At 40.6% G+C, this 23,619-nt stretch overlaps 1 protein-coding gene across 1 annotated transcript in view; it reads right to left on the bottom strand.

Moving 5' to 3' along the window:
• The window catches only part of IRAK3 (interleukin 1 receptor associated kinase 3), a 55,291-nt gene that overhangs the window by 6,827 nt on the left and 24,845 nt on the right, over positions 1–23,619 (bottom strand). Inside the window, exons 4-9 of the mRNA XM_015567748.1 lie at positions 22,276–22,340; positions 21,631–21,685; positions 20,191–20,342; positions 16,276–16,340; positions 10,875–10,989; positions 9,972–10,090 (exon numbers count right to left, since the gene is read on the bottom strand). Of these exons, the coding sequence (XP_015423234.1) occupies positions 9,972–10,090; positions 10,875–10,989; positions 16,276–16,340; positions 20,191–20,342; positions 21,631–21,685; positions 22,276–22,340 (571 nt within the window). The remainder of the gene's footprint in view (positions 1–9,971; positions 10,091–10,874; positions 10,990–16,275; positions 16,341–20,190; positions 20,343–21,630; positions 21,686–22,275; positions 22,341–23,619) is intronic.

Genomic DNA, 23,619 nt, shown 5'->3' with positions numbered 1-23,619 from the left:
TCACACACCGATGTCACTCCTCACCCATTCTTGGGTTTCTCATTTGGAAAACAGCATTAACTATCCTGACGTGCTTCTGAAGGTGAGGAATATGCTAGAGCCAGATCCTACCTTCTCTCCATCTCTCGGTAAGAATAGACATTTAGTTCATAATTACTTCTCCCACGGGTGTACACTGCACTCTTTCAGATCCAGGCCAAGCTTCCTGAGATGCCCTGATCAATTCTGAGTGCCGGGGCAGTTAATGCAGGAGTGTGCCAGGTGTGCCAGGTGTGCCAGGCGTGAGGTGGGCAGAGAGGTCCTCTCATCACCAGGACCAGCCTTCCGCCCCTCCAGCCTCTGCCACACTCAGGGTCGGGCCCTCCTCTGCAGCCGCCCCTCTTTGTCTCAGCCCAGGGGGAGGCAGCAGAGCTCTGAACGCCAGACTTTCCTTGTCAAACTCCCTAGCCCTCTTCTTCCCCCACCAGCTCTGAAGAAGGGTTAAAGCATAACTTAGTGCCAGAGCCATGAGAATGCAAAAAGCTAACTCTGTGGATCACTCAGACTCCCAAAGAATAATTCTTTCCTAGGTACAAAAGAGAAAAAAAAAAAGCAGTAATAACAACAACAAAAAAACATAATCTAATCTATTTACTTGACCCTCAGCAGAACTGGTGGGAAGCTTCGGCAGCGGGTGAAGCAGTTCTGTAAGAGGCGGCCCGGGGAACCACGATACGCTAGCCGGTAAAACCCACGGAGGATTCGGGGCAGCGAGAGGCCATCAATAAGAATGCGAAATTGTCCTAGGGCACTGCGTTTACACTTTGAATAATGATATTTGGTGAAAAGACAAGTTGTGTACCAGCAGACCTTAGTGTATAACATAAATTTTGAGCCCAGTGATTTACTCTGTTCTAAATAAAGGTTAATGGTAGCCGAGGAAGAAGGATGTTCTGTTTCAGAAAAGTGGGAATTGCAAAAGGCCTGTCAACAATCAATTCTGCCCTAATTCTTTCCCCTGCTTCTACCTCAAATAGAATGTTCCAACATAAAGTGCCTTCAGCTACCACGTAGGTCAACTGAATGCGTTTATCCTATGGGGGTAAACACAGACTGAAAAAAATAAAGACAACATAAATAACTGAAACCATGTAACAATATGGTGCACTAACAGGGCAGCTTGCTAGCTATTGTGGCTACCAAAGACACAGTTGACAAACATCCAATGGCCCACACACTTAATTTAGTGTCTATGCAACCTGTTTCTTCTATTCTTTCCCACAAGACCACTTACTGTAACAGAGAGGCCTCTAGAGCAGGGGTCCTCAAACTTTTTAAACAGGGGGCCAGTTCACTGTCCCTCAGACCGTTGGAGGGCTGGACTATAGTTAAAAAAAAAAAACTATGAACAAATTCCTATGCACACTGCACATATCTTATTTTGAAGTAAAAAAAAGTGGGGGGGAACAAATACAATATTTGTATTTGTATGTGCCCGTGGGCCGTAGTTTGAGGACCCTTGCTCTAGATCATTCTTCCACAGAAGGATCAATGATAGGGTCACGAAGGAGATGGGGAGAAGCCTACACAGGTGGTGACGTACATCCTCACTGCGGGAATATTACTTCATCTCCCTTTTGCTAAGTCTTTAAGACAATTCGTTTTGGGGGAACTGCATCCCTCAATGGCTACAAGAATTGCTTTCTTTGCTCACCAGTTTGTCTCCTGATTTAGTAGAAGGCTGTGGGCCTTAAATATAAAACAAGATGACACACCTAGACTATAATGCAGGATTTGAACGCAAGTGCAAATACCATGTTTGATATGTAGGTGCAAGATTGTTTTTTAAAGATACATTTATTTTTATAGGATTTTATGGGATGTTATTGGTGCCCAGTAGCCCAGTCCCTGAATGCCTGGCAACTCTCAGGGAAAGTCCACACTCCACCCCATAGGCCCCAGAGATAGAGGACACACGTGGCCTCTGGTTGACGGCCTGAAGCGATGGGACATCTTCCTGTGTTACTGCTGCTGCCACACCAAGATACCCCTCACCAGATGGGGCAAGATCCAGTCTCCCCGGGAGCCTGCAGGTGACTGGGAGGGGTGCACACAGCCCTCCCCACTGCAGCATGCAATGCATCTGGCCAAAATGATGCGAGGACATAATCTCACAGGAAACATTAGAAATGTTCGCCAGGAAATGAACCGGGATGAATGTCTGGGATGAAAAATGCCGAAGATAAAATGCATTTGAATTTAAGATCGTTCATAAATGTGAAAACAATTAAGCTCGGGAAGGGATAAGTTGGAAAAAGCAAGAACAACCACTGCTTTCCCGTAATTCAAAAACATCTCTGTTCCCCAAATAAAAATGGGAAGGTCATTTGTCAAGAGCAGAGACGTCAACTCTTTAAGATTCTTTTCTTTAAATCCTTTTCCTCCTCAAATTCCACCATCTGGAAATAAAGTTTTGCTTTTATAACATTCTCTCGGAAGAGTTCAAATTACGAAGACATTTTTGGGCAAACGAAACCACCAGGCTTCTCGAAAAACACTTTTGAAATGTGGGCTTGGCTTCCTCCTTGAGTGTCCTTGGCACAGCGTCTCCCGGGGAGCCTGTTTGCTCTCACTGCTTCACAGGCGCAGGCGAGGGTCCTGAACGCACACCCAGGTCCCGTCTCCAGCTCAGGCCACCGCCTGCTGCCGTTTTCACCAGCCGTCTGACATCAGCATCTCCAAATCTGCACATGCTAATCACGCTCTCCTTTCCTGCCCATTTCCCTGTCTCTGCCCAATGAAACCAACGTGCCCCCAGAGACAATGACTAATCACCGAATAGGAGCGTGATTGTTGGGCCCACACACATGTGAGCCCCGCCTCCCTCCCCCATCTACAGAGGTGTGACAGAAGCAGGTTACTAATTTCAGGAAGTCTCAGCTTTCTCCTGTGTCAAACTGAGATAAGATCAATGATACCCAAACTCGGGTTGCTGGGGTGGTTAATACATTGTCCAGTGGGCTCTTAGGTCAGGTCTAAAGCCCTCGAGCTTTCACTGACTCCCTGATCTGTCTGCAGCCTGTAAACTACCCTGAGGTATTAGCACTTACTAATGCAGGCAAGGAGGACTGCACTTACTGGTGTTTAAGGGCTTGCTTTCTTTTAAAAAAATTTTAATTAAAAAAAAATATTTTTTTTATTGATTTCAGAGAGGAAGGGAGAGGGAAAGAAAGATAGAAACATCAGTGTGAAAGAGAATCATTGATTGGCTGCCTCCTGCAGTCCCCCGCCCCTCCCCACTGGGGATCCAGCCCACAACCCAGGCTTGTGCCCTGACCGGGAATTGAACTGTGACCTCCTGGTTCATAGGTCGATGCTCAACCATTGAGCCACACCAGTTGGGCTAAATTTTTAATTTTTATTGAGGTAACATTGGTTAAGAACACTATGTAAGTTTCAGCTGTACAGCGTTATCATTTGCTATCTGTATCTACACTACAGCATGCTCGCCACCGAAAGTTTAGTTTCCATCTGTCACCAAACATTTGATTCCCTTTACCCTTTACCCCTCTGCCATTCCCCTCCTTTTTCTGTGTTCAGTGCTCTTTCTTTATACTGTTCCCTTCACCTGCAAAGTACTCCTCCCCTCCCCGCAATTTTTATCCAGGCCTCTCTGCAGCCTAATGTTCACTTCCTCCATGAAGTTTTCACTCAGCTGCCCTGAATTCCAGCAGTCCCCACTGCACAGCTGCACTATATGCTATTTGACTCTTACTAAGAGACTAGATTCTGTTGTTTACATAAGCGTGATGTTGAGTCTATAGAAAAGAGTTAACAAACATGTGTTTATATAATCAGTTTGTTAATTAAGAGAATTTAAAACCATAAGTAGATTAAACCTCTCTTCATATGGCAAATATGTGGCCCCAATGTTGCCAAAACATCCTCCCATGTTCTTGGCAGACATCATGAATTGAGTTCAGAATGCACACCCTCCCCCTCCCCAATTCCCTTTCAATACTGCCTGTGGGAAATCATTGCCAATCCATCAAAGATGAAATGTGAGATGAAAATGACTCAACATCGCTGCTCTATAATCACTGCTATATAATCACTGCTATGTAAAATAATCGCCCCTTTTTCAGATGAGGTAAATGAGGCCCACATGGTTGAAATGACTTATTTGGTGCAAAATAGCTTTTTTTGTTGTTGTTAATCCTCACCCGAGGATATTTTTCCATTGGGCTTTTAAAAATATTTTTATTGATTTCAGAGAGGAAGGGAGAGAGAGAGATTGAAACATCATTGATCAGCTGCCTCCTGCACGCGCCCTACTGGGGATCGAGCCCGAAACCCAAGCATGTGCCCTTGACTGGAATCGACGCTGGGACCCTTCAGTCCACAGGCCAATGCTCTATCCACTGAGCCAAACCAGCTAGGGCCACTGATTTTCTTTTTTAGAGACAGGGCAAGGGAGAGGGAGAGACAGAGTGAGAGAAACATGAGTGTGAGAGAGACCAGGGTCAGGGATCGAGCCTGTAACTGAACTACGTGCCCTTGGCCCTAATTGAACCCCAGACCCTTCAGTCCAAGGGTCGACACTCTATCCACTGAGCCAAACTGGCTAGGGTGCAAAATAACTTTTTAATGGCAGAGCCAGGACTAAAGCTTAGCCCTCCTTTTCTTGGGTTCAGTGCTCTTTCAAGTTACTATAGTTAACTGGGGAAAAAATCTTTTTATTCAGCTACTCATAAGAGATTAAGTAACTGTTGATGACAAAGCAGAATTGGACTTTTATCTCCTCTTTTCTTTAGGTGCAGATAGAAAATTCCAGTGCAAAACAGTGGCTGAGCGGTCACAGGAAGACAGGTTTTAGCTCACTATAAAGGAAGCTCTAATCATCAGAGCTGCACTGCAATGGTGCTCTGACAGCTGCTGTGCTGGGGCCGGCTGGATGAGACACTTGGGAGATGGAAGAGGCAGCCTCCACTAGGTGAGAGAAATTACAGCTTATTGCCAACCCTGGGCGGTGCTTTATATAGATGATCTCCCTCCATCCCCACCACCTGGGAGGAGTGCAATAGTAGCCGGCTCAGTTCCAGATAAGAGGACTGAGCCTCTGGGAGTTTAAGGAATTCACCAACAGTCACACAGCCAGCAAGTAGCAGAGCAGGAATTTGAACCGAGATCTTCCTGACCCAAAGGCCATACACGTAACCAGTGACAAGAAACAGAGACAGCAATGACGTCTGGCTGGTTGTTGAAAAGGGGAAAGGAGAGAGAGAAGACTCTGGGGAACAGGCAATTCAGGACTTTACCTCGCCTGCTCTAGGGTGAGTGGGTCTCTGGAGGTACCTCCTTAATGTAGCTGAACTCATCCCTGCTCTGAAGTTGATCAGGATAAAACATGACCAGGATTTTAAAAATGTAGGTTCACATCCTTCTCCTGGTACAATCCCTAGATTTGGGTATAGAGCACAGCACAAAAACAGGCAGGGGCAGAGTCACAGAATTCGAAAGCAAGAAGAGCTCCAACGTGAGACCATCCCTGTTGGCTCGATCATACAAGTGAGAAGAAACCCGTGGCCTGAGAGTGGGAGGCCCTGGGCTTGAGCGGATTTCCTGTGCTCCTGCCCTGTCATCTGCAGTGCCGGTGCAGGCACCTTTTTGTTGCTTAGACGAAGGTGCTACTCACACTTTGGGCTCCAGGCTGCAGAATAATGACCTTACAATCTTCATTTCTTAAACGATTTTAAAAACCACGAAGGCGTAAGATTACTAAGCTTCTTTTGTAGATGGAAGTAATTACAGGGAATGAATAAAACAGAACTTTCAGACATCACTTAGTAACTAGACTCCTTCTTGGAGTTTCTTCTGCTTCCTTGGTTTGAAACAGAAAGATATGACGCCAAGTTATTTTTTCTAATAAATGTTATTTTTATTATACAATTATATAAATGTTATAATTATTATGAAGTTTATTTAAAAACATAGCATAGAAATAATAACTAAGCCATTAAATTAAAAGCTACATCTCTCTGTCTAAATAAAGCCTTATTTATATTTTGATATGTTTTACTTTCTATGTTTTACTTTAATCTATTCTTTAATTCATAAATTTGTAGTACTACAAAGTTATAATCGTGTACTCAATGCTACTTCAATTTGGCTTTTTCCACTTAATCTCACTTTATGCACATTCTTCCAGGTTATTTCATACTATTAAAAACATTATTTGATAATGTCAAAGATGTACAATAAACTCTTCTGTGATCCATCATCTGAGCCCCAGATGCAGAAATGAAAATAAAGGTAACAATACAGTATCTCCCATTACAGTATCTCCAATGTCTCCAACACAAACAGAGCCCTGACTTACTCATCACTGTTTAACACGTTCTGAAATGTCCTTTTTTTTTGGCCTATTATCAGAGCTGTATAACAAAATGACAGATCTCCTAGAAGCTGCCTTTCCTTACAAAGAATTAAAAAATTAATAGACAAAGGCAGAAAAGTAAGAATTCCTAAGCGCACTAGGCTGTACACAGAGGAACCAAGAACCAAGGAGGCCCACACTTAGAGCAAAATGAAAGATTCATTTCAAAGAAACTCGGGAGGGTGATCTAGGTCAGCCAGTTCACGTTTGGCTGTTGGGGACTGAAAGTCACTACCACCTGACAGATGCTTAGTGCCTTGAATGAAACGAGTTGGCCTCATTCCAGTTTCTCGAGAACAGGTGTGTGCATCACTGAAGGAGGGGGGAAATCTACTGTTAATTAACATCTTTGCTGGCAGGCTTAGCAGAAAGTCAAGAGTTCAGTGTCTGTGAAAGGCTGATTTGCTCTGGAGCAGAGAGGAACACACTGATGAACAATTGTGAAACCACAGTTCTCAATAAGTGCCCACATACCATAACTCCACACCCTGACACACGCCTGGGTGGGCATAGTCTACAGATGGTTATGTTGAGGCTTTGAGCCCTTTGAAAAACCCCAAAGGCAGCAATCACTGGCAGCCCCTTCACCAACTAAAACAATAAAATACGTTGCTAGTTGCGTTTCCAGTTTAAACCCTGCCTGTCCCATGAAATTCTCCCTGTCTCTGATCAGATATCGTTCCATACTCTGCATCTCCATTACTCATTGAGCACTCATCTGGTGTGTTCCTTGCATGAGTTTATATTCAGCACATCCAAACAGGTACTGAGAATAAGTGGCCCAGAATAAGTGGCCTCCTTTAAAATTGTGGTATCTACTGCTGATTCCAGAACTGTTCTCTTGCCCCTTACACCCTAGAGAAGCTTCAGAGTCCCTTGAGAGAGCCTTGCTTATCAAATCTAGGTCCTCAGACCAGTTAGACCTCAAGGCTCTATCCAACCCCAACCACATTCCTTACCCCTCTCCAGTCCTATCTTTCCTTATTCCAACCTCATCCTTTCCTCTCCAATCAATCAATTTGTCTTGCTTTCATTATATGGTCGGCAATTCTTTACTCTGTTCCCTTGAACGTATTATCACCCTCACCAGGAATAGTCTCTTCTCTTCTTTCAACTAATCCACTGCCATGACCTATCTCCTCAAAGACTTGGCTTAGAACTACCTCATTAGAAGAGCATTCTCAGACCAGCCATGCATTGGGCATAGTTAGTGGTGCCCTGTATACTTTCTGTGACTGTGTTATCTCTCTGATCACCAGGCTGACCCTTCAAGGACAAGACTATGATCATCATGGTCTAATACAATGCTCTGCACATGGATGTTCCATAAATATTTGTGAATTAAAATGAATGTAACTTTTTAAATGTTCAAAAAGTTAACACAGAAATAACTTTTAAAAAAAATAGAGTTTAGTTAGTAGATCCACTTTTCAAACACAATAAATTGGAGGCCCTCTCAGGGCCAGTCAGATGAAGGGGTACAAAAACCTGAGCGCCTTGCCTCACTTTAGGATATTTTTGAAGGATCACCCCAACTTCAGCAGTCCCATAGAATCAGCCAAGGTCTCTAGGACAATATTCCAGCTCAGCTTTTCCAACTGCCCAATTCTACCTTCCTCCTCCCCTCCCCAACATTTATTGTTCTTGAGAGCACACTCCTGAAAATCTACCGCAGCCAAATCTCTGCCTCTGAGCCTATTTCCTGGGAAGCTGCCTGAAGACACTAAACATGAGTGGAAAGCAGAAATCAGGGCCCACAGTCTGTGCTCTAGCCCAACGATTCTCCATCTTTTTCATCTCGTGGCACACATATTACTAAATTTCTGCAGCACACCCAAAAAGGTCTCATATTTTTTGCTGATCTGACAAAAATAAAAGGTATAATTTTGATTCATTCACACTGGACAGCTGTTATTGTTTTAGCTGTTGTTAATTTTTTATTTGACAATCTAAGGGAAACGAGGTCAGTGCCCCTGACTAAATAAATAGTAGGCATTTCAGGTATTGCGTATTTTAAAAGTTCTCACGGCACACCGGTTGAAATCATATCTCTAACCGGAAACCAGGGGCAAGATGCTGGAGGGACACCTCCAAATCTCCTCACCTAGTGTGTGTCAGCTGTGGAGAACCTTGCGACCCGGCGGAGCCTGGATGCGCATCCCTCCACCCCATGTTCCCTTTGCTCCGGTTGGTGACCTTCCCCGTCCCCCTCTCCCATCAAGTACCCAAACCTCGACATTCTCTCTCTTCTCACCCCTCTTTCCTACCAAGCTGCGTTTTCAGGAGAGGATTTGATCAACTTAGTCACACAAAAGGAAAATTAATTAAATTCATGTACTACTGCTCGGGATTGAAAATAAGCTCATGCTCATTTCAAGTTTAAACCAAGGAAAGCATATGTACAGCAAAATTCCGGATATTTATTTATTTACTCAGTTAAAACATATTTGAGCACCTGTTGGGCAGAGCTGGTCAAGAGCTGTGTGAAAGGGGACTGTTTTAGGTTAGGGGTACCCACCACAGCCTTTAAGAACTAACCATAGTGGCTGACACCACCGGCCTCTGAGACCTCCACTGGACGTCCATCTATGTCCCAGGTGCCATGAGGGTGCATTAATTTTATGGGGCCACTAGCAGCTGATGAATCACCACATTGCAACAGGAGCAGATATCTCTGTGTGGATCCCCCACTTCTCCGGGACTCAATGAAAATCTAGTCTTTTCATATGGAGTTCATTTCACCAGCAAAACAAAGAAGTAGGCGATCAGTCCCTCTTCTGTCAACTCAGAAGCACACGAAAAGCTTTTCTCAAGATCCTAGGAGATGGTTCAGAAGAGGCAGAAGCCTTTTAAATCCAGTCTTCCCTGCTCTTCAGTAGAGGCGTGTTTAGATACTTTTGGACAAGTTCAAGGTACAGGGCACATAGGAAAAATTCACAGAGAGGTTTGCCACAGGCTATCTACTCTCCGAACGATTCCTATGTCTACTAATGGAAGATGTTGCTTCTAAATTTCTCATGTCTCAAAAATGAACACGGGAGTTGCTGCTCAGCTTGTCACAGATGAATATATATGGCTACGAGGCAGCAGGCTCAGTAGAAAGAGCAAGACACTGGAGACTCGACAAAGAATTTTAATTGCCAAAGAATTTTACTGTTACCTTGCTAGGAATCCCCCTATAAGTCAGTCACTTAACCTTTCCTTTAACCTGGGGTGCGGGGAGGTTTGTTTGTTTTTTTTGTGTGAGATTAATACAGGTTCAGTTCACAGTTTGCTATCAGGTATAATTAATAAAATACACAAAACTGTCTATCCTACATTATTCACTAATAATTCCCCAAGATAATATAAACTCTCCCTTTGGCAACATAAATGTAGTTTTTTAAATTTGGTAGATGTGCTTTCATTAATAAAAAGGTAAGGTTTTAAGTACTTAGATGAGCATTTTTAACATACATGTACATGCCAGGGAAACTATAGGCAGAAAATAGTGTGGAGTCTGACTCACCGGGTGAAAGGGGTTGCAGGTGGAAGCTAAAGCTCTAGGAGAACTTACCTTGAAATACTGCCACAGATGACCGAGCACGGGACCGTGTTGTGCAGGTACTGAATGGCTTTGGCTGTTCCAATTAATACACTGATTCGAATGTGCCAGGAGAGTGGGGCTGTGTTCCCCTAAAAAGACAAGAGTAGTTGCTCTAGTTGCACTTTCGGAGTAAAAGCCAGACATGTATTCATTACATAGAAGACTGCCTGAACAGAAGCTGGCCTTACAGTAATGGATTTTTAATTCAAGAAAGGCTTTCCTCTACTTCCAATAGCTGTTCTAGGCCTTTGTAGCTAGTGAGATACCTATTAATGTTAATATTAGTTTAATCAAATTATGGGTAATAAGGTAATTATGTTTAACAGTTCATTAAATAAGATTTTAAAATTATCTGTGGCATAATAGTGTGGATAATTGAAAATAATCTGATTTTATTCTCATCTTAACTGAAACCTATCTTATTGGAATCAATTTTTAAGCATATTTCAAAAAACACCTTATGAGAAATCATGACGTTTGTTCAACCTCCTTCACTTTAAGGAGTCTGTACCATTTTTATGTTTATGTGTATTGAATGGTACCTTGGTAATGTTATATAAATAAAAAATGATCTGAGAAGTAAGAGTAATTGATGTAAACTCATTTGAGATGTAGAATCAATAAGGAGGAAGAACCTAGCAAATCTTTTGGCCACCATGTTGCACAGGACGTAGTAACTCGGGTGTTTATGCCGTCTTCTAAGAGCAAGAAATTAATTCATGGAGAAGTCCTCTGCCTCCTTGGGAAACCCAGTGTAGGTTGTCCCCTCATGTGAACATGTACACTGGGCTCCCAGCTCTCATCAAAGGTTTCAGCAGTTCCCAGGGGCGACAGGGAATTGGAGTAGCAAGAAGAGTAATGGAAATGACTTACTACGCACTGTAATCTGTCAAAAAGTGATCCATTTCTCATGAATGGATAAACCAGGCAGAACTTCTCACTCTCTGTAAAATATGCGGCCAACTCCAGGATGTTTGGATGATGAAATCTTAAAACACAAGATTTGATTTAAATCCATCAAATTGCTTATTCAACAACACTCTGGCCACAGGGTGGGGAATAGGTGTAAAGCAGAATATAGATTTGGCCAAGAAAGAAGTAATTTCATTGGACACACAACACAGGTTTGCTTTCCAAATTGGTCAAGTGTTCTAACAAATACTAGTCACTCTTTGATTGATTGTGACCAAGCAAATACAAATAAAATATCCAAATATAAGACAAAATTTAAGAAAGCGGAGCGTTCTTAAGATTTGGAGTGTTGGAAACTATACAACAAATAGACAACAATACTGAATATTAATTTATTTCTATCAGCATAAAACTCAATATAACTTACTTATTAAATAAGTAAAGATAATGCAACTGAACTTATCCATTTCATTGCTTGAGGCAGACATATGTAAGTTAAGTCACCAAAAGAGAAGAGTACCAAAGGCTTGTTTTCATTCATCCATTTATTGAGAGCTATGATGCTGTAGGTACTGCACTAGGCATCAGTCACACGGGTAAAAGATGTAGCCAATGTCTTCACAAAGTTTGTATTGTTATCTGAAACCCATGTGACTAGTAAAGTTTGATAATGAAACACATATCACTGATTTTTAAATCATAGAATTCTATGTCAGTGTAAGATTCATTTTTCAGGCTCCTTTCCTTCAAGCTCTATTTCTTGAATGTGTGTGTCATCACTGTGAAAACCAATGAAACCCAGGTAATAACTATAAAATACAAAACATGTGAACTTCCCACATACTGTGAATTCAGTTCAATTAATCCATTATTTATTGAACATCTACTGTGTTGTAGGCATGCTTAGTATATTAAAATAAATAAAGCTATTTTTAAAAAATGGTTCTATTTATAAAGACCTATTATTTGTTTCTTCAATAGCAAAACGTTGCTATAACACACACACGTCTATACGGTATCAAAAAAAATGTACACACACTTTGAATAATTATTAATTCCAATAATTATAATTAATAATTATTAATCTGAAAATAAAGAAACATCAATTGAGCTATCAGACAAAAGTGTGTATACATTTTTGGGGACACCCTGTATATAGAAATATCTATCTATAGGGAGATTATCTATCTGTTCATCTTTCTATCTGTCTATCTATCTATCTATCCATCCATCCATCTATATCTCCCTTCTGAGTCCTTCTATTCCTCTTTCCTCAAAAAAGGTGTATGTGTGTGTATGTGTGTATACAAACATATACTCATATACAAACACACAGACTTTTATTGTTAAACTAGTGGCTCAGTGCACAGATTTGTGCACAGTGAAAGGAAATTAATTAGAAGAAAGATTCGTGCAGTAATTACGTTAGTGAAAAAAATTACATGTCAAAATAGTATATATAACATAGTATTATAAAATTAAAACATGTGTGCAATTGGCACCAGCGAGAGCTTTATATGTATCATGCATGCGTGAATCAACATTTATTTTTAAATTGCCAGTGGGCGTCATATGTACTGGCTGGTTCATCAGTCAGACAGTCAGATGGACAGACGGTCGGTCACTTAGCTTTTTATATATAGAGATATGTGAAAAACTGTGACACAAAGATTCCTGCACCTATTATGATTCAGATCATATGTATAAAATGAAAAGCAATGGACTGAAAAGAAAGTGAATTGGTGTATTTGGTTGCTTAAATAGCTGATCTATGCCACTAGCTGGTTGATTCTCCTGCAGCTTAAAATAATTTTATATATATATATATAGGCCTAAGCAACTGAACAACCAAATGACTGGTTGACCAGTCGCTATGACATACACTGACCACCAGGGGGCAGATGCTCAACACAGGAGTTGCCCCCTGGTGGTCAGTGCACTCCCACAGTGGGAGTGCCGCTCAGCCAGAAGCCAGGCTCACAGCTGGCAAGCGCAGCTGCAGTAGCGTGAGCCTCTCCCACCTCCGGCAGAGCTACTGAGTGGCAGCAGCAGCTGGTGCATCATGGCCAGGATGAGCTGGAACAGTGCCTGGCCCCCACTTGGGCTCCTCGCCTGCTGCCTGCCACTTCTCACACTGCTATATCCCTTAGGGGATGTCAGACTGCTGGTTTCGGCCCAATCCCCTCAGGCCTGAGCTGGCCTGTGGGGATCGGGCCAAAACCGGCAGTCCAATATTCCCCAAGAGGTCCCAGATTGTGAGAGGGTGCAGGCCAGGTTGAGGGACCCCACTGGTGCATGAATCTGTGCACTGGGCCTCTAGGGGAATATAAATCTTTTGGAAAGCAGTAAATAGAAGACCTTGTATAGACACAGCCACGGCTCTGCTCTCTTGCTTACAGAGCAGAAATGACCATTTGCTTATTTTTAATTATTACTGATCAAGCAAAAACATGGCTACTTTTTATCAAGGTATGGACCATGGAAATGCCATAGGAATGACTGCTGGTTTTAATGATATGGACCCACCTCACCCACCCTTTCACTAAAACCCTTTCAGTGGGATTTTAGATTATATAGATCTAAAGGTCAGCAAGTTAACCAATATTCTGAGTGCCTACTACAGATAAAGCATGATGCAAGTGACTCTGATGTGGTAGAACAGACAGACTTGAACACAAACCTGGGTTTGAATCTCTGGCTTTCTTTTTACCAGCTGTATAAACTTGAGCAAGTTATTTAATCTCTATAAGCTGAATTGTGTCCCCCCCAAATCCATATCTTGAAACCCTATCCTCGATAATATTTCAAGATGAGGCCTTTAGGAGATAAGGAGGGTTAGATGAGGTCATAAGGGTGGGGTCCTCATGATGGGATTAGTGCCCTTATAAGAAGAAGCAACAGAGTTTACTCCCTTTCTATACCACGTGAGCACAAAACAAGAAGGCAGTCATTTGCAAGCCAGAAGAGAGTCCTCACAGGAATCAAATCTACCTCGACCTTGATCCCAGCCTCCAGAACTATGAGAAAATAAATCTTTGTTGTTTAAGCCAGCCAATCCTGAGAGTCTTATGAAAATTAAAGGTTAAACATTTAGCCAAGTCCCAGAACCTCAGAAATTATTAACTTCTTTCCCTTCCCTTGAGGAAGAAGGGGGGGGGGCAGGGGGAAGAACCAGAAGCCACATTCTAAGGAGTTTAGAATAATTCTATTTAAGGCATAAGGATTAAGCAGTTTCCTTAATATTAAACTAAAAAACAAAACAGAAACTTATCCTCAGGTCTTAGATGGGGTCTAATTAGCTTAGATGTTACTTTTTCCAAGAAGCCTACTCTGCAGCACCACCCCCACCACACACACACACACACAAGTTTCTATTTCCAGTTTCTTCAATGCCTGTTCTTCCTCATCTTATCACTTAATTTTCTGAAATTGCCATTATGTACTTCTCGTCTAATCCCACTCCAAACATCTCAGATACTATGCTCTGAAAGGAGAAAGCTGCATCTATCTTACTCACAAGTAAAACTAGGAGAAGAGGGAGATTGAAGATGATTTAGAAAATAAGTTGAAACTTGTAAAAAAAAGAAAAAAGATAGATTCTACCTCAGTTTCTTCATCTTTATGTAAAATGGGGATAACAGCTGTACTTACCTCATAGGCAAGTTGATTACCACATAGGTAATCCTATAATTATCTCATAGTATTAAAGAATCAATACATGCCCTAACTGGTTTGGCTCAGTGGATAGAGCGTCGGCCTGCAGACTTAAGGGTCCCATGTTCGATTCCGGTCAAGGGCATGTACCTTGGTTGCAGGCACATCCCCAGTGGGGGGTGTGCAGGAGGCAGCTGATCGATGTTGCTCTCTCATCGATGTTTCTAACTCTCTATCCCTTTCCCTTCCTCTCTATAAAAAATCAATAAAATATATTTTTTTAAAAAGAAGGAACTCTCACCATTTGGGGGGAGGTTGGGGGTTAATGGGGGGGATGAGGACACATTTGTAATACCTTAATAATAATAAAAAAAATTTTAAAAAAAGAAAGAATCAATACATGTAAAGTTCTTGATAAATAACTATTAGCAATATAAATAATAATGACGGCACATGAGGAATATTCAACATCATAGAGTTATTATGTCTCCCTAAATAAAAATACAAATACCTTACCAGAATAACTCCAAATGAACCAGATCTACAAATGTAAAAAATGAACTCATAAAAGTACTTGGAAAAAAATGGCAATATTTTTTTATAACCTCTCGGTAGGGAAGAACTTTTAAACTATGATATAAAACCCAGAGTCCATAAAAGAAAATATAGTTGAAAAATATTAAATTCAACTACATGAAAACCATTCCACATGGCCAAAACTAGATAGAATAAGCAAAGACAAATGACAATCTGGTAAAAAAAAAAAAAAAAAAAAAAGCTGTATCTCATAACATAAAAGCAGGGCTAATTTTCTCTAATATTTAAAATGCTCTTACAAACCATTAAGAAAAATACCCAAAGGCCTAATAAAAACCAGTGAGCCACACCAGCTGGGCTAGATATTAAGTTTTTATTTATTTTTCTGTAGATGCATGCCTTTAATTTCACCTTCTGTTTGGTTGATCTCTACCCTTACCCCCACCCTCCCCTACCTTCCCTCTGAGGTTTGACAGTCTGATCAATGCTTCTGTTATTAAGTTTTTAAAATTAGCCTTTAAGATTTTTGATTTCTGGTCCTGGGTATAAAAGGAGAAGGATTTATACTCCCTCCCCCAGGCACGTATTGGTCGCGTTTGAAGAGAACATTTTCTATTTGTAAAGGGTGATGATGGAACTCTATAGGGTTAGGGGCCTTCAATGAGGCAGGCTGCACAGCTGCAGATATGAATATATATGAAAATGAAGTCATTTTAGTTTGTCCCCAAGGACGCTCAGGCTCATGAATGAATTCCCAGAAAATAATATACACATCAAAAGTACTTGATTTCTTTGTCTAAAATTCTCTTCCTGACAAGGGTTATACCGATGAAACAGTTTCTTGACTGGAATGTCTCTAAGGAAGAGGGAAATGGTAACATATATACAATTCTAATGTTCTAGGAATTATTTTACACTCAGCTATGTTAGTCACACATGATTTAATCCACTTTCCTGTGACAGTTTCTTGTTAAAATATGTTCAAGTGAATTATGTAAATGGCCTATTTTTGAATGTATTCTAAGGAATATACTAAAGCAGATGTCAGAAATTTACACAGTGTTCTATTTCCAACCCTTATTTTTTAAATGCCAACCATGCTGCAGAATCAGAGATGAACAGAGATGGAAACCAGACACAAAGGGAGACGTTCCAGGCAAAATATACTCACAGTAATAAAACTTCAAGCTCAGATAAAAACCTCTTCCATTGTTTCTTGCATTGCATTGTTTTCTCCTAAATATCATACAGAAAAACAAGGGGGAAAAATTACAGAAAGGCTCGCTATTCCTGGGAGTCTTAGCCTAGGGCCATGGTCTCCCTGAAATTAGATGAACTTTTTGGTGTAAGTGCAAATGAACATTTTTCTGGAAAGAGAATCCTTAGATTTAATCAGATTTTCAAAAATCCATTAGCCCCCAAACAGATTTAGAACCAATGCTATTAAATTTTAATTTTTTTTAAATTAAGTTTTTCATGCAATGCATCATGTTGCCATATTCTATAGTTTAAACTTTCACCTTTTTCATAAATTTAAAAATAGCATATGTATTCAAATAAATCCCATGATGTCTAGAAATTCCCCACTTGATCTCATGAAGAATTCAGTTTGTCATCCTCGCATTCTGGTTAGAAGTGATCTCACTAATTTGGCATTTGACTTGGGTCATGTGAACATGTTGGTTCATGTTTACCTCTGTATTAATTTTGAAAAGATGGGCCTACTAAGCAAATGGAAAATATAACTCCTTACTTCAAAGATGCTTCAGGAGCTAGCCCAGTGCCTGACAAATATTTATTGAATAGATTAATGAGTTCAATGATATTGTACTGAGCATCTATTCTGTGCCTAGCACTGCTCTCCAGGGCTTCATACACCTTATGTCCCACTTGTCTCTGAATCTCAGGTTCCTAACTTCTACCATAAAAGACTTAAATTAAGTGTGTCCTTAGGTCCCATCACCTGTAAGGTTCTTTCAGTTGCAAATTGCTAAACTGGGCAGTTTTCAGACCTCTCTGTCCTCAGAAATAAAGGGAGAGAAGTCCAACAAGAATTCTGGAAACTATTTTCCGAGTTAATCCAGAAAGTCAGAAACAATAAACTAGTTTGACAGCTCATTTTCAAAGACATCTTTATGAAAATTTATATTTTAAAAAAACCATTGTCATGAGATCCAAGTGGATTGGGTCTCGGGCTCATTTCTAGCACTCACTATTGGTGACTTTTTTGTCACTTAATCTCCCTGAGGTCAGAGCTTTCTTAATCTGAACAGTGAAGGGTTTAGTTTCTATGTTTGCGCTAACCTAGCATTCTTGCTGCTCAAAGTGTGGTCTGTGCACAAGGAACATCAACTTCACCAGGAGCTGGTGAGAAAGGCTGAGTCTCAGGTCCCTGCCCAGATGTGCTGAGTCAGAACTGTAAGCTCCCCAGGTGTTGGATGTACCTATCTCACACATCTAGTATGTTTCCCTCTTCCTTTGTCATCTCCTGTCTTTTTACTCCTAGAAATCAGCAACAAAAATCATAAAACGGGCATATTTATCATTCATTTCATTGCTTGACAAACACTTATTGAGCAACTACTATGGTTCAGGCCCTGTAGTGAGGCACTGGGATACTAATATAAATAAGAGCTCTTTGAAGAAAACCATCTAGCCTATTGTGAGAGACGGGTGAGGAAATCAATACCATGATATAATGCTGTGATGCTGTGTCTACACTTAGGAGGGTCAGCAAAACCATCCTGGAAGGGTCAGAGGCAATCAAAGAAATAATTCTCTGGGGCAGGAAAGGAAGGAGATCTAGAGGCAATGATACCTCATTCTGAAGCCAAACTCCTGGAAACAAAACTCCCCAAAGGGAGTGTGAGTTGGTGGAGAGAAGAGGAAGGTAGATGGATGGAGCCTTTGGGGAGGTGGCCCTGGGGTGCAACCAAAGGAGAATGTACAAATGGGGCCAGAGACATATTAGTGCTAAGACACAGGCTCTATAGTTAGGTCACCTCTACACTAACCACATTCTCTGTTGAATGGTTTTACTGGTAAATAGTTCCATTTGTTTAATAGACCATTCCTCTTACCAGAAATTTTGAGATGTCTATATAGAATTAGTGGACAAAATGCAATTGAGGAAATGGAGAAATCAGGCTAATAATTTTTTTAAGTCCTTGTAATTTAAGCTGCAAAGTAGGATTCATCTCAGGTCCTCCCTCTTTCTCCCCTATTTCCCCAGTCCTATCTAATAGATCACTGTTTTGGTCCATTTCATCTCTTTTCTTAGACATTCTCCTTGCCATCCTCCCTGCCTCTACCCCATCTTACACTGGCTATGTATGAACCACCTAGGAAGCTTTTAAAAAACACTGACGCCACCCTGGCTGCTGTGGCTCAGTTGGTTGGAGCATCATCCCATATGATGCCTCCTATATCAATGTTTCTCTCTCTCTTGCTGGCTCTCTCAATATCAATTTTTAAAAAAATATTGATGCCTGCCACCTCCGCCCCTAGTCTGACCTAACCAGACACTAAGGGGATCATTTTTAAAAATATATATATTTTATTGATTTTTTACAGAGAGGAAGGGAAAGGGATAGAGTTAGAAACATTGATGAGAGAGAAACATCAATCAGCTGCCTCCTGCACACTCCCTACTGGGGATGTGCCCACAACCAAGGTACATGCCCTTGACCGTAATCACACCTGGGACCCTTGAGTCCGCAGGCCGATGCTCTATCCACTGAGCAAAACCGGTTAGGGTGATCATTTTTTTTTAGAGCTCCAGAGGTGATTCTAATATTAGGGCTAAGAAATTAGTTTAAGCTCAATTCATGTACACATCTGAAAGATCCCTCTGCCAGGTCTTGTCACCTCCGGTCTAAGTTCTTGCCACCCTTCCTCCAATGCTTCTGCTCACTTCCTGTCTACCATCTAATCAAAGTTACATTTCAGGAACTCAAATCTAGTCTTTTCACTCTCCCTCTTACAAACCATCCATGGACGTAACCTATCTTTCCAGTATCATTTTCTGCCTCTTCCTTCCCACCCCCACACTGATCTCTACTCCACTGAACGACCTATTAGTCATGAGTAAGATGCTTTCATGCCTGCGCCTTCAGGCCTGTGCCTCTACTTATTCCACCCCAGACGTACTTCCCTCCCTCACTGCCGGCCAAGTTCTACTCATCCTTCAAAAGCCAGCTGAAAGGTCACTTCCTTCCATCCACTCCTCCATCTGTTCACTGCAGACACTTTTAGTGAATGGTTACTCGGTGCCAGGCACTCTCCTGGGTGCTGGACGCGCCCCTCCTCTGGCTATATGGTACGTGATCCTGTGACTTTTTGGACAAATCGCTGCTAAAGTACTTCTCACATTGCAATTTAACATTTTCTTTAGCTGGCTGTTTCCCCTGTTAAACTCTGAGCAACTTGAGGACGAAATATGCCTTATTCATCTTTGCCGGCTCAACACCCAGCCCATAGAAGGAGTTTAGAAACTAGTAATCGTTGGCTAACAGTGGAGCACATGAGGAGAAGCTCTTTGGGGGGTATGGTGTACCTATCTCTGCCCGACTCCTGGGTTAGATGCCTCAGGACCCTTGCTGCTCTACTGGCTGCAATCGCTCAGCTGTCTCCCAATCTCCCACTCTCATTGTTGCCTTGCTGCTCCTACTTGAAGCCTCCCCTTTGCTACCCTCCAGAGCTCTGACAGAAGACCATTTATCAAGTAGCATGGGATGCCAGTCTGTGGCTTAGTCTGTGAAGCTGCCCATCAAACAAACAGGAAAATGGGAGCAGCCGGTACAATCTGACCATCTGAAGCGAAGTCCCAAAGGTCCTACAAGGCTTTTCAGAAAAGTCTTTCTCATGCAATACATCTGGGGGTGGGAAGGCTTTGACTTCCACATTCCTGCCAGACAGTCATTCATTTCATTTCTCCAGTCACCTGAGATCATATATCTTATTTCCATTTATGAAATTATATTTTCAAATGCACCTCTTTTCAATCTTGATGAAAAATGACACCTTCTAGTATGAAGCATAGCAAATAAGTGGAACTGATATCCTGTGGCAGTAATTCTTTCCATACCTGTTTAAACAACTTAATGGCATAGGTTTGGTTTTGGATCTCCGCTCTGTATACCTCGAAAATCTCCCCTTCTCCGATGAGGAAACCTTTGTGGAAGTTGTTGGTTCCTTCTATGATGTTTTGAAAGCTGATAGAAGAGTTAAGCACTATTCCTTTGGAAGGAAAGTAGAGAGAAGATAAGTTGCCTTTTCTTTTTTTAAGAGTCAATGCCACCATTATAAAGAACTAGGCCTTCCATATCAGAAACACATTGAAACCCCGTGGAAAGTCAGTCGGGTGAGGCCCAGGAACCAAATGGAAACCCACCATGTGCTCTCTACAAATTTATTCAGGTCTGGTGCCCACCATTTCACAGAGCAAATGGCTTTTTAGATATTCCAACAAGAGCACTGTGGTTCTATCACTCTTACAAAGAGATCAGCCTAAAAGCTTAGTTGGGAAACTTTTCCAAGGTTCTGTTTCTTTGTCACTAGAACTATGAAGAATGTAAAAACCAGTAAAAAAAAAAAAAAGTATATTAGTGGAAAACTTGCTGTTACTAAACAATATTTTCCAAGAATGACTGATGGAAACATTTTTCATTAGCCAAAACTTCTAAATGCCTATTTTTACTTCTGCAGAATAAATTAGGAAGATGCTAAAGCAGAGATTGGGAAGAAACATTTAAAAAGTAATCAAATATAAATACAAAAGCAAAAGCTTGGCTAAATCCTTCAGAACCCAATTTTGGCTATATTTCCACATTTAATGTTTGATGTAGACCCTACTGCTAAATCTTAAAAGGACCAACATTTTCTAAATCTCTCTTGAACCAAAGAAGCATCAGATCTAGTGGCAAGGATTAGACAAGGCAGCCTTAGAGAGCCACTAAAGTTGATCAGAATGATTCCTAGGCAGAACTAAATTATTCTCTAGGAAAGTTGATACGGGAAATAACTGGATTTTCATAGTGACTTTCAGAATTGCTCTACAAACATCTCTAAAAATCTCTGTGAATGCCATGAAAAAATTTAAAGCTATGTAAAACCCAACATAGTTTTTAGATGTTTCCCTGACACATAAAAATAGCAAATTTCACTAACAAAAAATAAGAAATCCCCTAAGAGACCACAATTATGTTCTTCATTGGCCAATAGACTTTTTCTTCTTTTTTTTTATGTGTCCTTTTTTCCCCCCGCCCTTGACAATCCCCTGGCCTCCCCTACCCCCCAGTGTCTTATGTCCAGCCAATAGATTTTTAATTTCATAATGATATATCATCAGAACTGTCTCAGTCAAAATTGCAAATATTTTTATATCTATGAAAATATTGTCCTGAATCTGCATATTAATGAATAGTTAATATACTTATTGGATATTTCTCCCTCTCAAAAGACTTAATTGAACACATGATTTAAAAAGAAGTTTGGGTGTTTGATTTTTTGTGTGTGTGTTTTTTACCTTTTTTATTATGTTCAAGGATAGGAACATTACCCACTGCGACATTGGCTGTTTCCTAAGAGAAGAAATACATATTAAAGTAATTCAGTTTCATAAGTCTAGATAGAACAGAATTTCAACAGAAATCCAAAGCTCCCTCTGGGACTATACATTTCAATAGAGTGAAATCTAATTTAGAAGAAAGCTAGTAGAAAGCAAAATTATTGTATTTTATTCAATGATATTCATTGCCTTATATATTTAAGGCTTCCAGACCAACTGTAAAAACTCAAATATCAATGTCATATTCAGTTATACTCAATTTTAAATGACTTCTATTGCTATAAAAGTGATCGCTGCTAATTTGCTGTAAGAAAAGCTAACAGCAATATGCAAAGCACCAATTAGAACAGGAAAATTAAGACAAATGCATTACTCCCAGCACCCTTAATAGTTCTAAGTCTCATCTCTGATAGATCACTGCGAGGAGAAAGTGAACTCTTCAAGCACCTATGAATCTCTAATTTCCTGAATCCCCAACTAAACAAAGAATAACGAGAGCTGGGCTTTTCCATGGGTACCTGAAGTGCAGTATTTTTCTGCACTTATGCTCAATTATGTATGCAACAGAATTCAAGGGTCATTATCTGTGCGCACACACTCTACCTTGGAGAACAAGTCTGGAAATCCATCCCCCTGATGACGCTGCTCTGGAGGATTCAGGGCTGCTCCTGAAAGAGAGGTAAGGGGAGCTAGATACAAAAACCTTTTATGTTCCTAATAAACATGTTCTTTTTTTTCTTTCTTAGACTGCGAAAATAAACACCTTGCTAGTAATGTTCATTTCCAAAGCTCAGTTTCATTTTCATTGAATGGTTGCAAATGTATGCATGTGAATAGCTTTCTAATGGTCAAATACTTTTTTTATTATTATTATTAAGGTATTACAAATGTGTCCTCATCCCCCCCATTAACCCCCAACCTCCCCCCACACACACACTCATGCTCCCATCCCCCTGTTGTCCATGTCCATTGGTTTGGCTTATATACATGTATACAAGTCCTTCGGTTGATCTCTTCCCCTTAGATCAAATACTTTACAAACATATTTTTTTCCACTTAAAACAGGAATACCTACCTTAAATTAGTGTTAGATATTATTTATTTTTTTATTTTTTACTTTACTGATTTTTTACAGAGAGGAAGGGAGAGGGATAGAGAGTTAGAAACATCAATGAGAGAGGAACATTGATCAGCTGCCTCTTGCACACTCCCTACTGGGTAAGTGCCTGCAACCAAGGTACATGCCCTTGACCGGAATCAGCTCTGGGACCCTTGAGTCCGCAGGCTGACGCTCTATCCACTGAGCCAAACCAGTTAGGGCGTTAGATATTATTTAAAAAAGTAAACTAGAAAGTTGAAAGAAAAAAAAAACATTATCATCTTTTTGCACATATATTTAATTTTTGTTTTTTAAAATTATAGGATTTTATGCCATAAGTGTGTATGTGTGTGGGTGTGCATGCATGTTGTGTACATGTTTGTGTTAACCACTACAAACACCTGCCACTGCTCCCCAGTTTTAGGCTGTAATTTCTGTCTGTTATAGTTCTGTCTGAACTGAAGTAGTCTACGTGACTTCCTACAAAAGATTAAAGCCCTGCAATATTTTGCAGTCGCTTCTGATATTTTGATTCAGACTTTAGAAAATTTTCATTTCATCTTCAAATTTTTCTTAGTGTTCTACTGTTTCTTAAATTTGCTTAGAAGAAGACTGGCAACAAAACACAATAGATTAATAACAAATCTCCTTGGAAAATACTATAAACTAAACATTATAGACCTATTGAATATTCCCTCCCAAAACAGAAGACTATATACATACTTCACAAGTGCACATTGAACACTCTCCAGAAGAGACACATTTTAGGTAACAAAATGAATTAATTTGGCAGGGTTCAAATTATATAAAGCATATTCTCTGACCACAATGGAATTAAAGCAGAAATA

Source organism: Myotis davidii, unplaced genomic scaffold (genome assembly GCF_000327345.1).
Source record: "Myotis davidii unplaced genomic scaffold, ASM32734v1 scaffold523, whole genome shotgun sequence".
Classification (NCBI taxonomy): domain Eukaryota; kingdom Metazoa; phylum Chordata; class Mammalia; order Chiroptera; family Vespertilionidae; genus Myotis; species Myotis davidii.
Note: the sequence above shows the minus strand (reverse complement) of the source record. Positions and strands in the feature narration are given on the sequence as shown.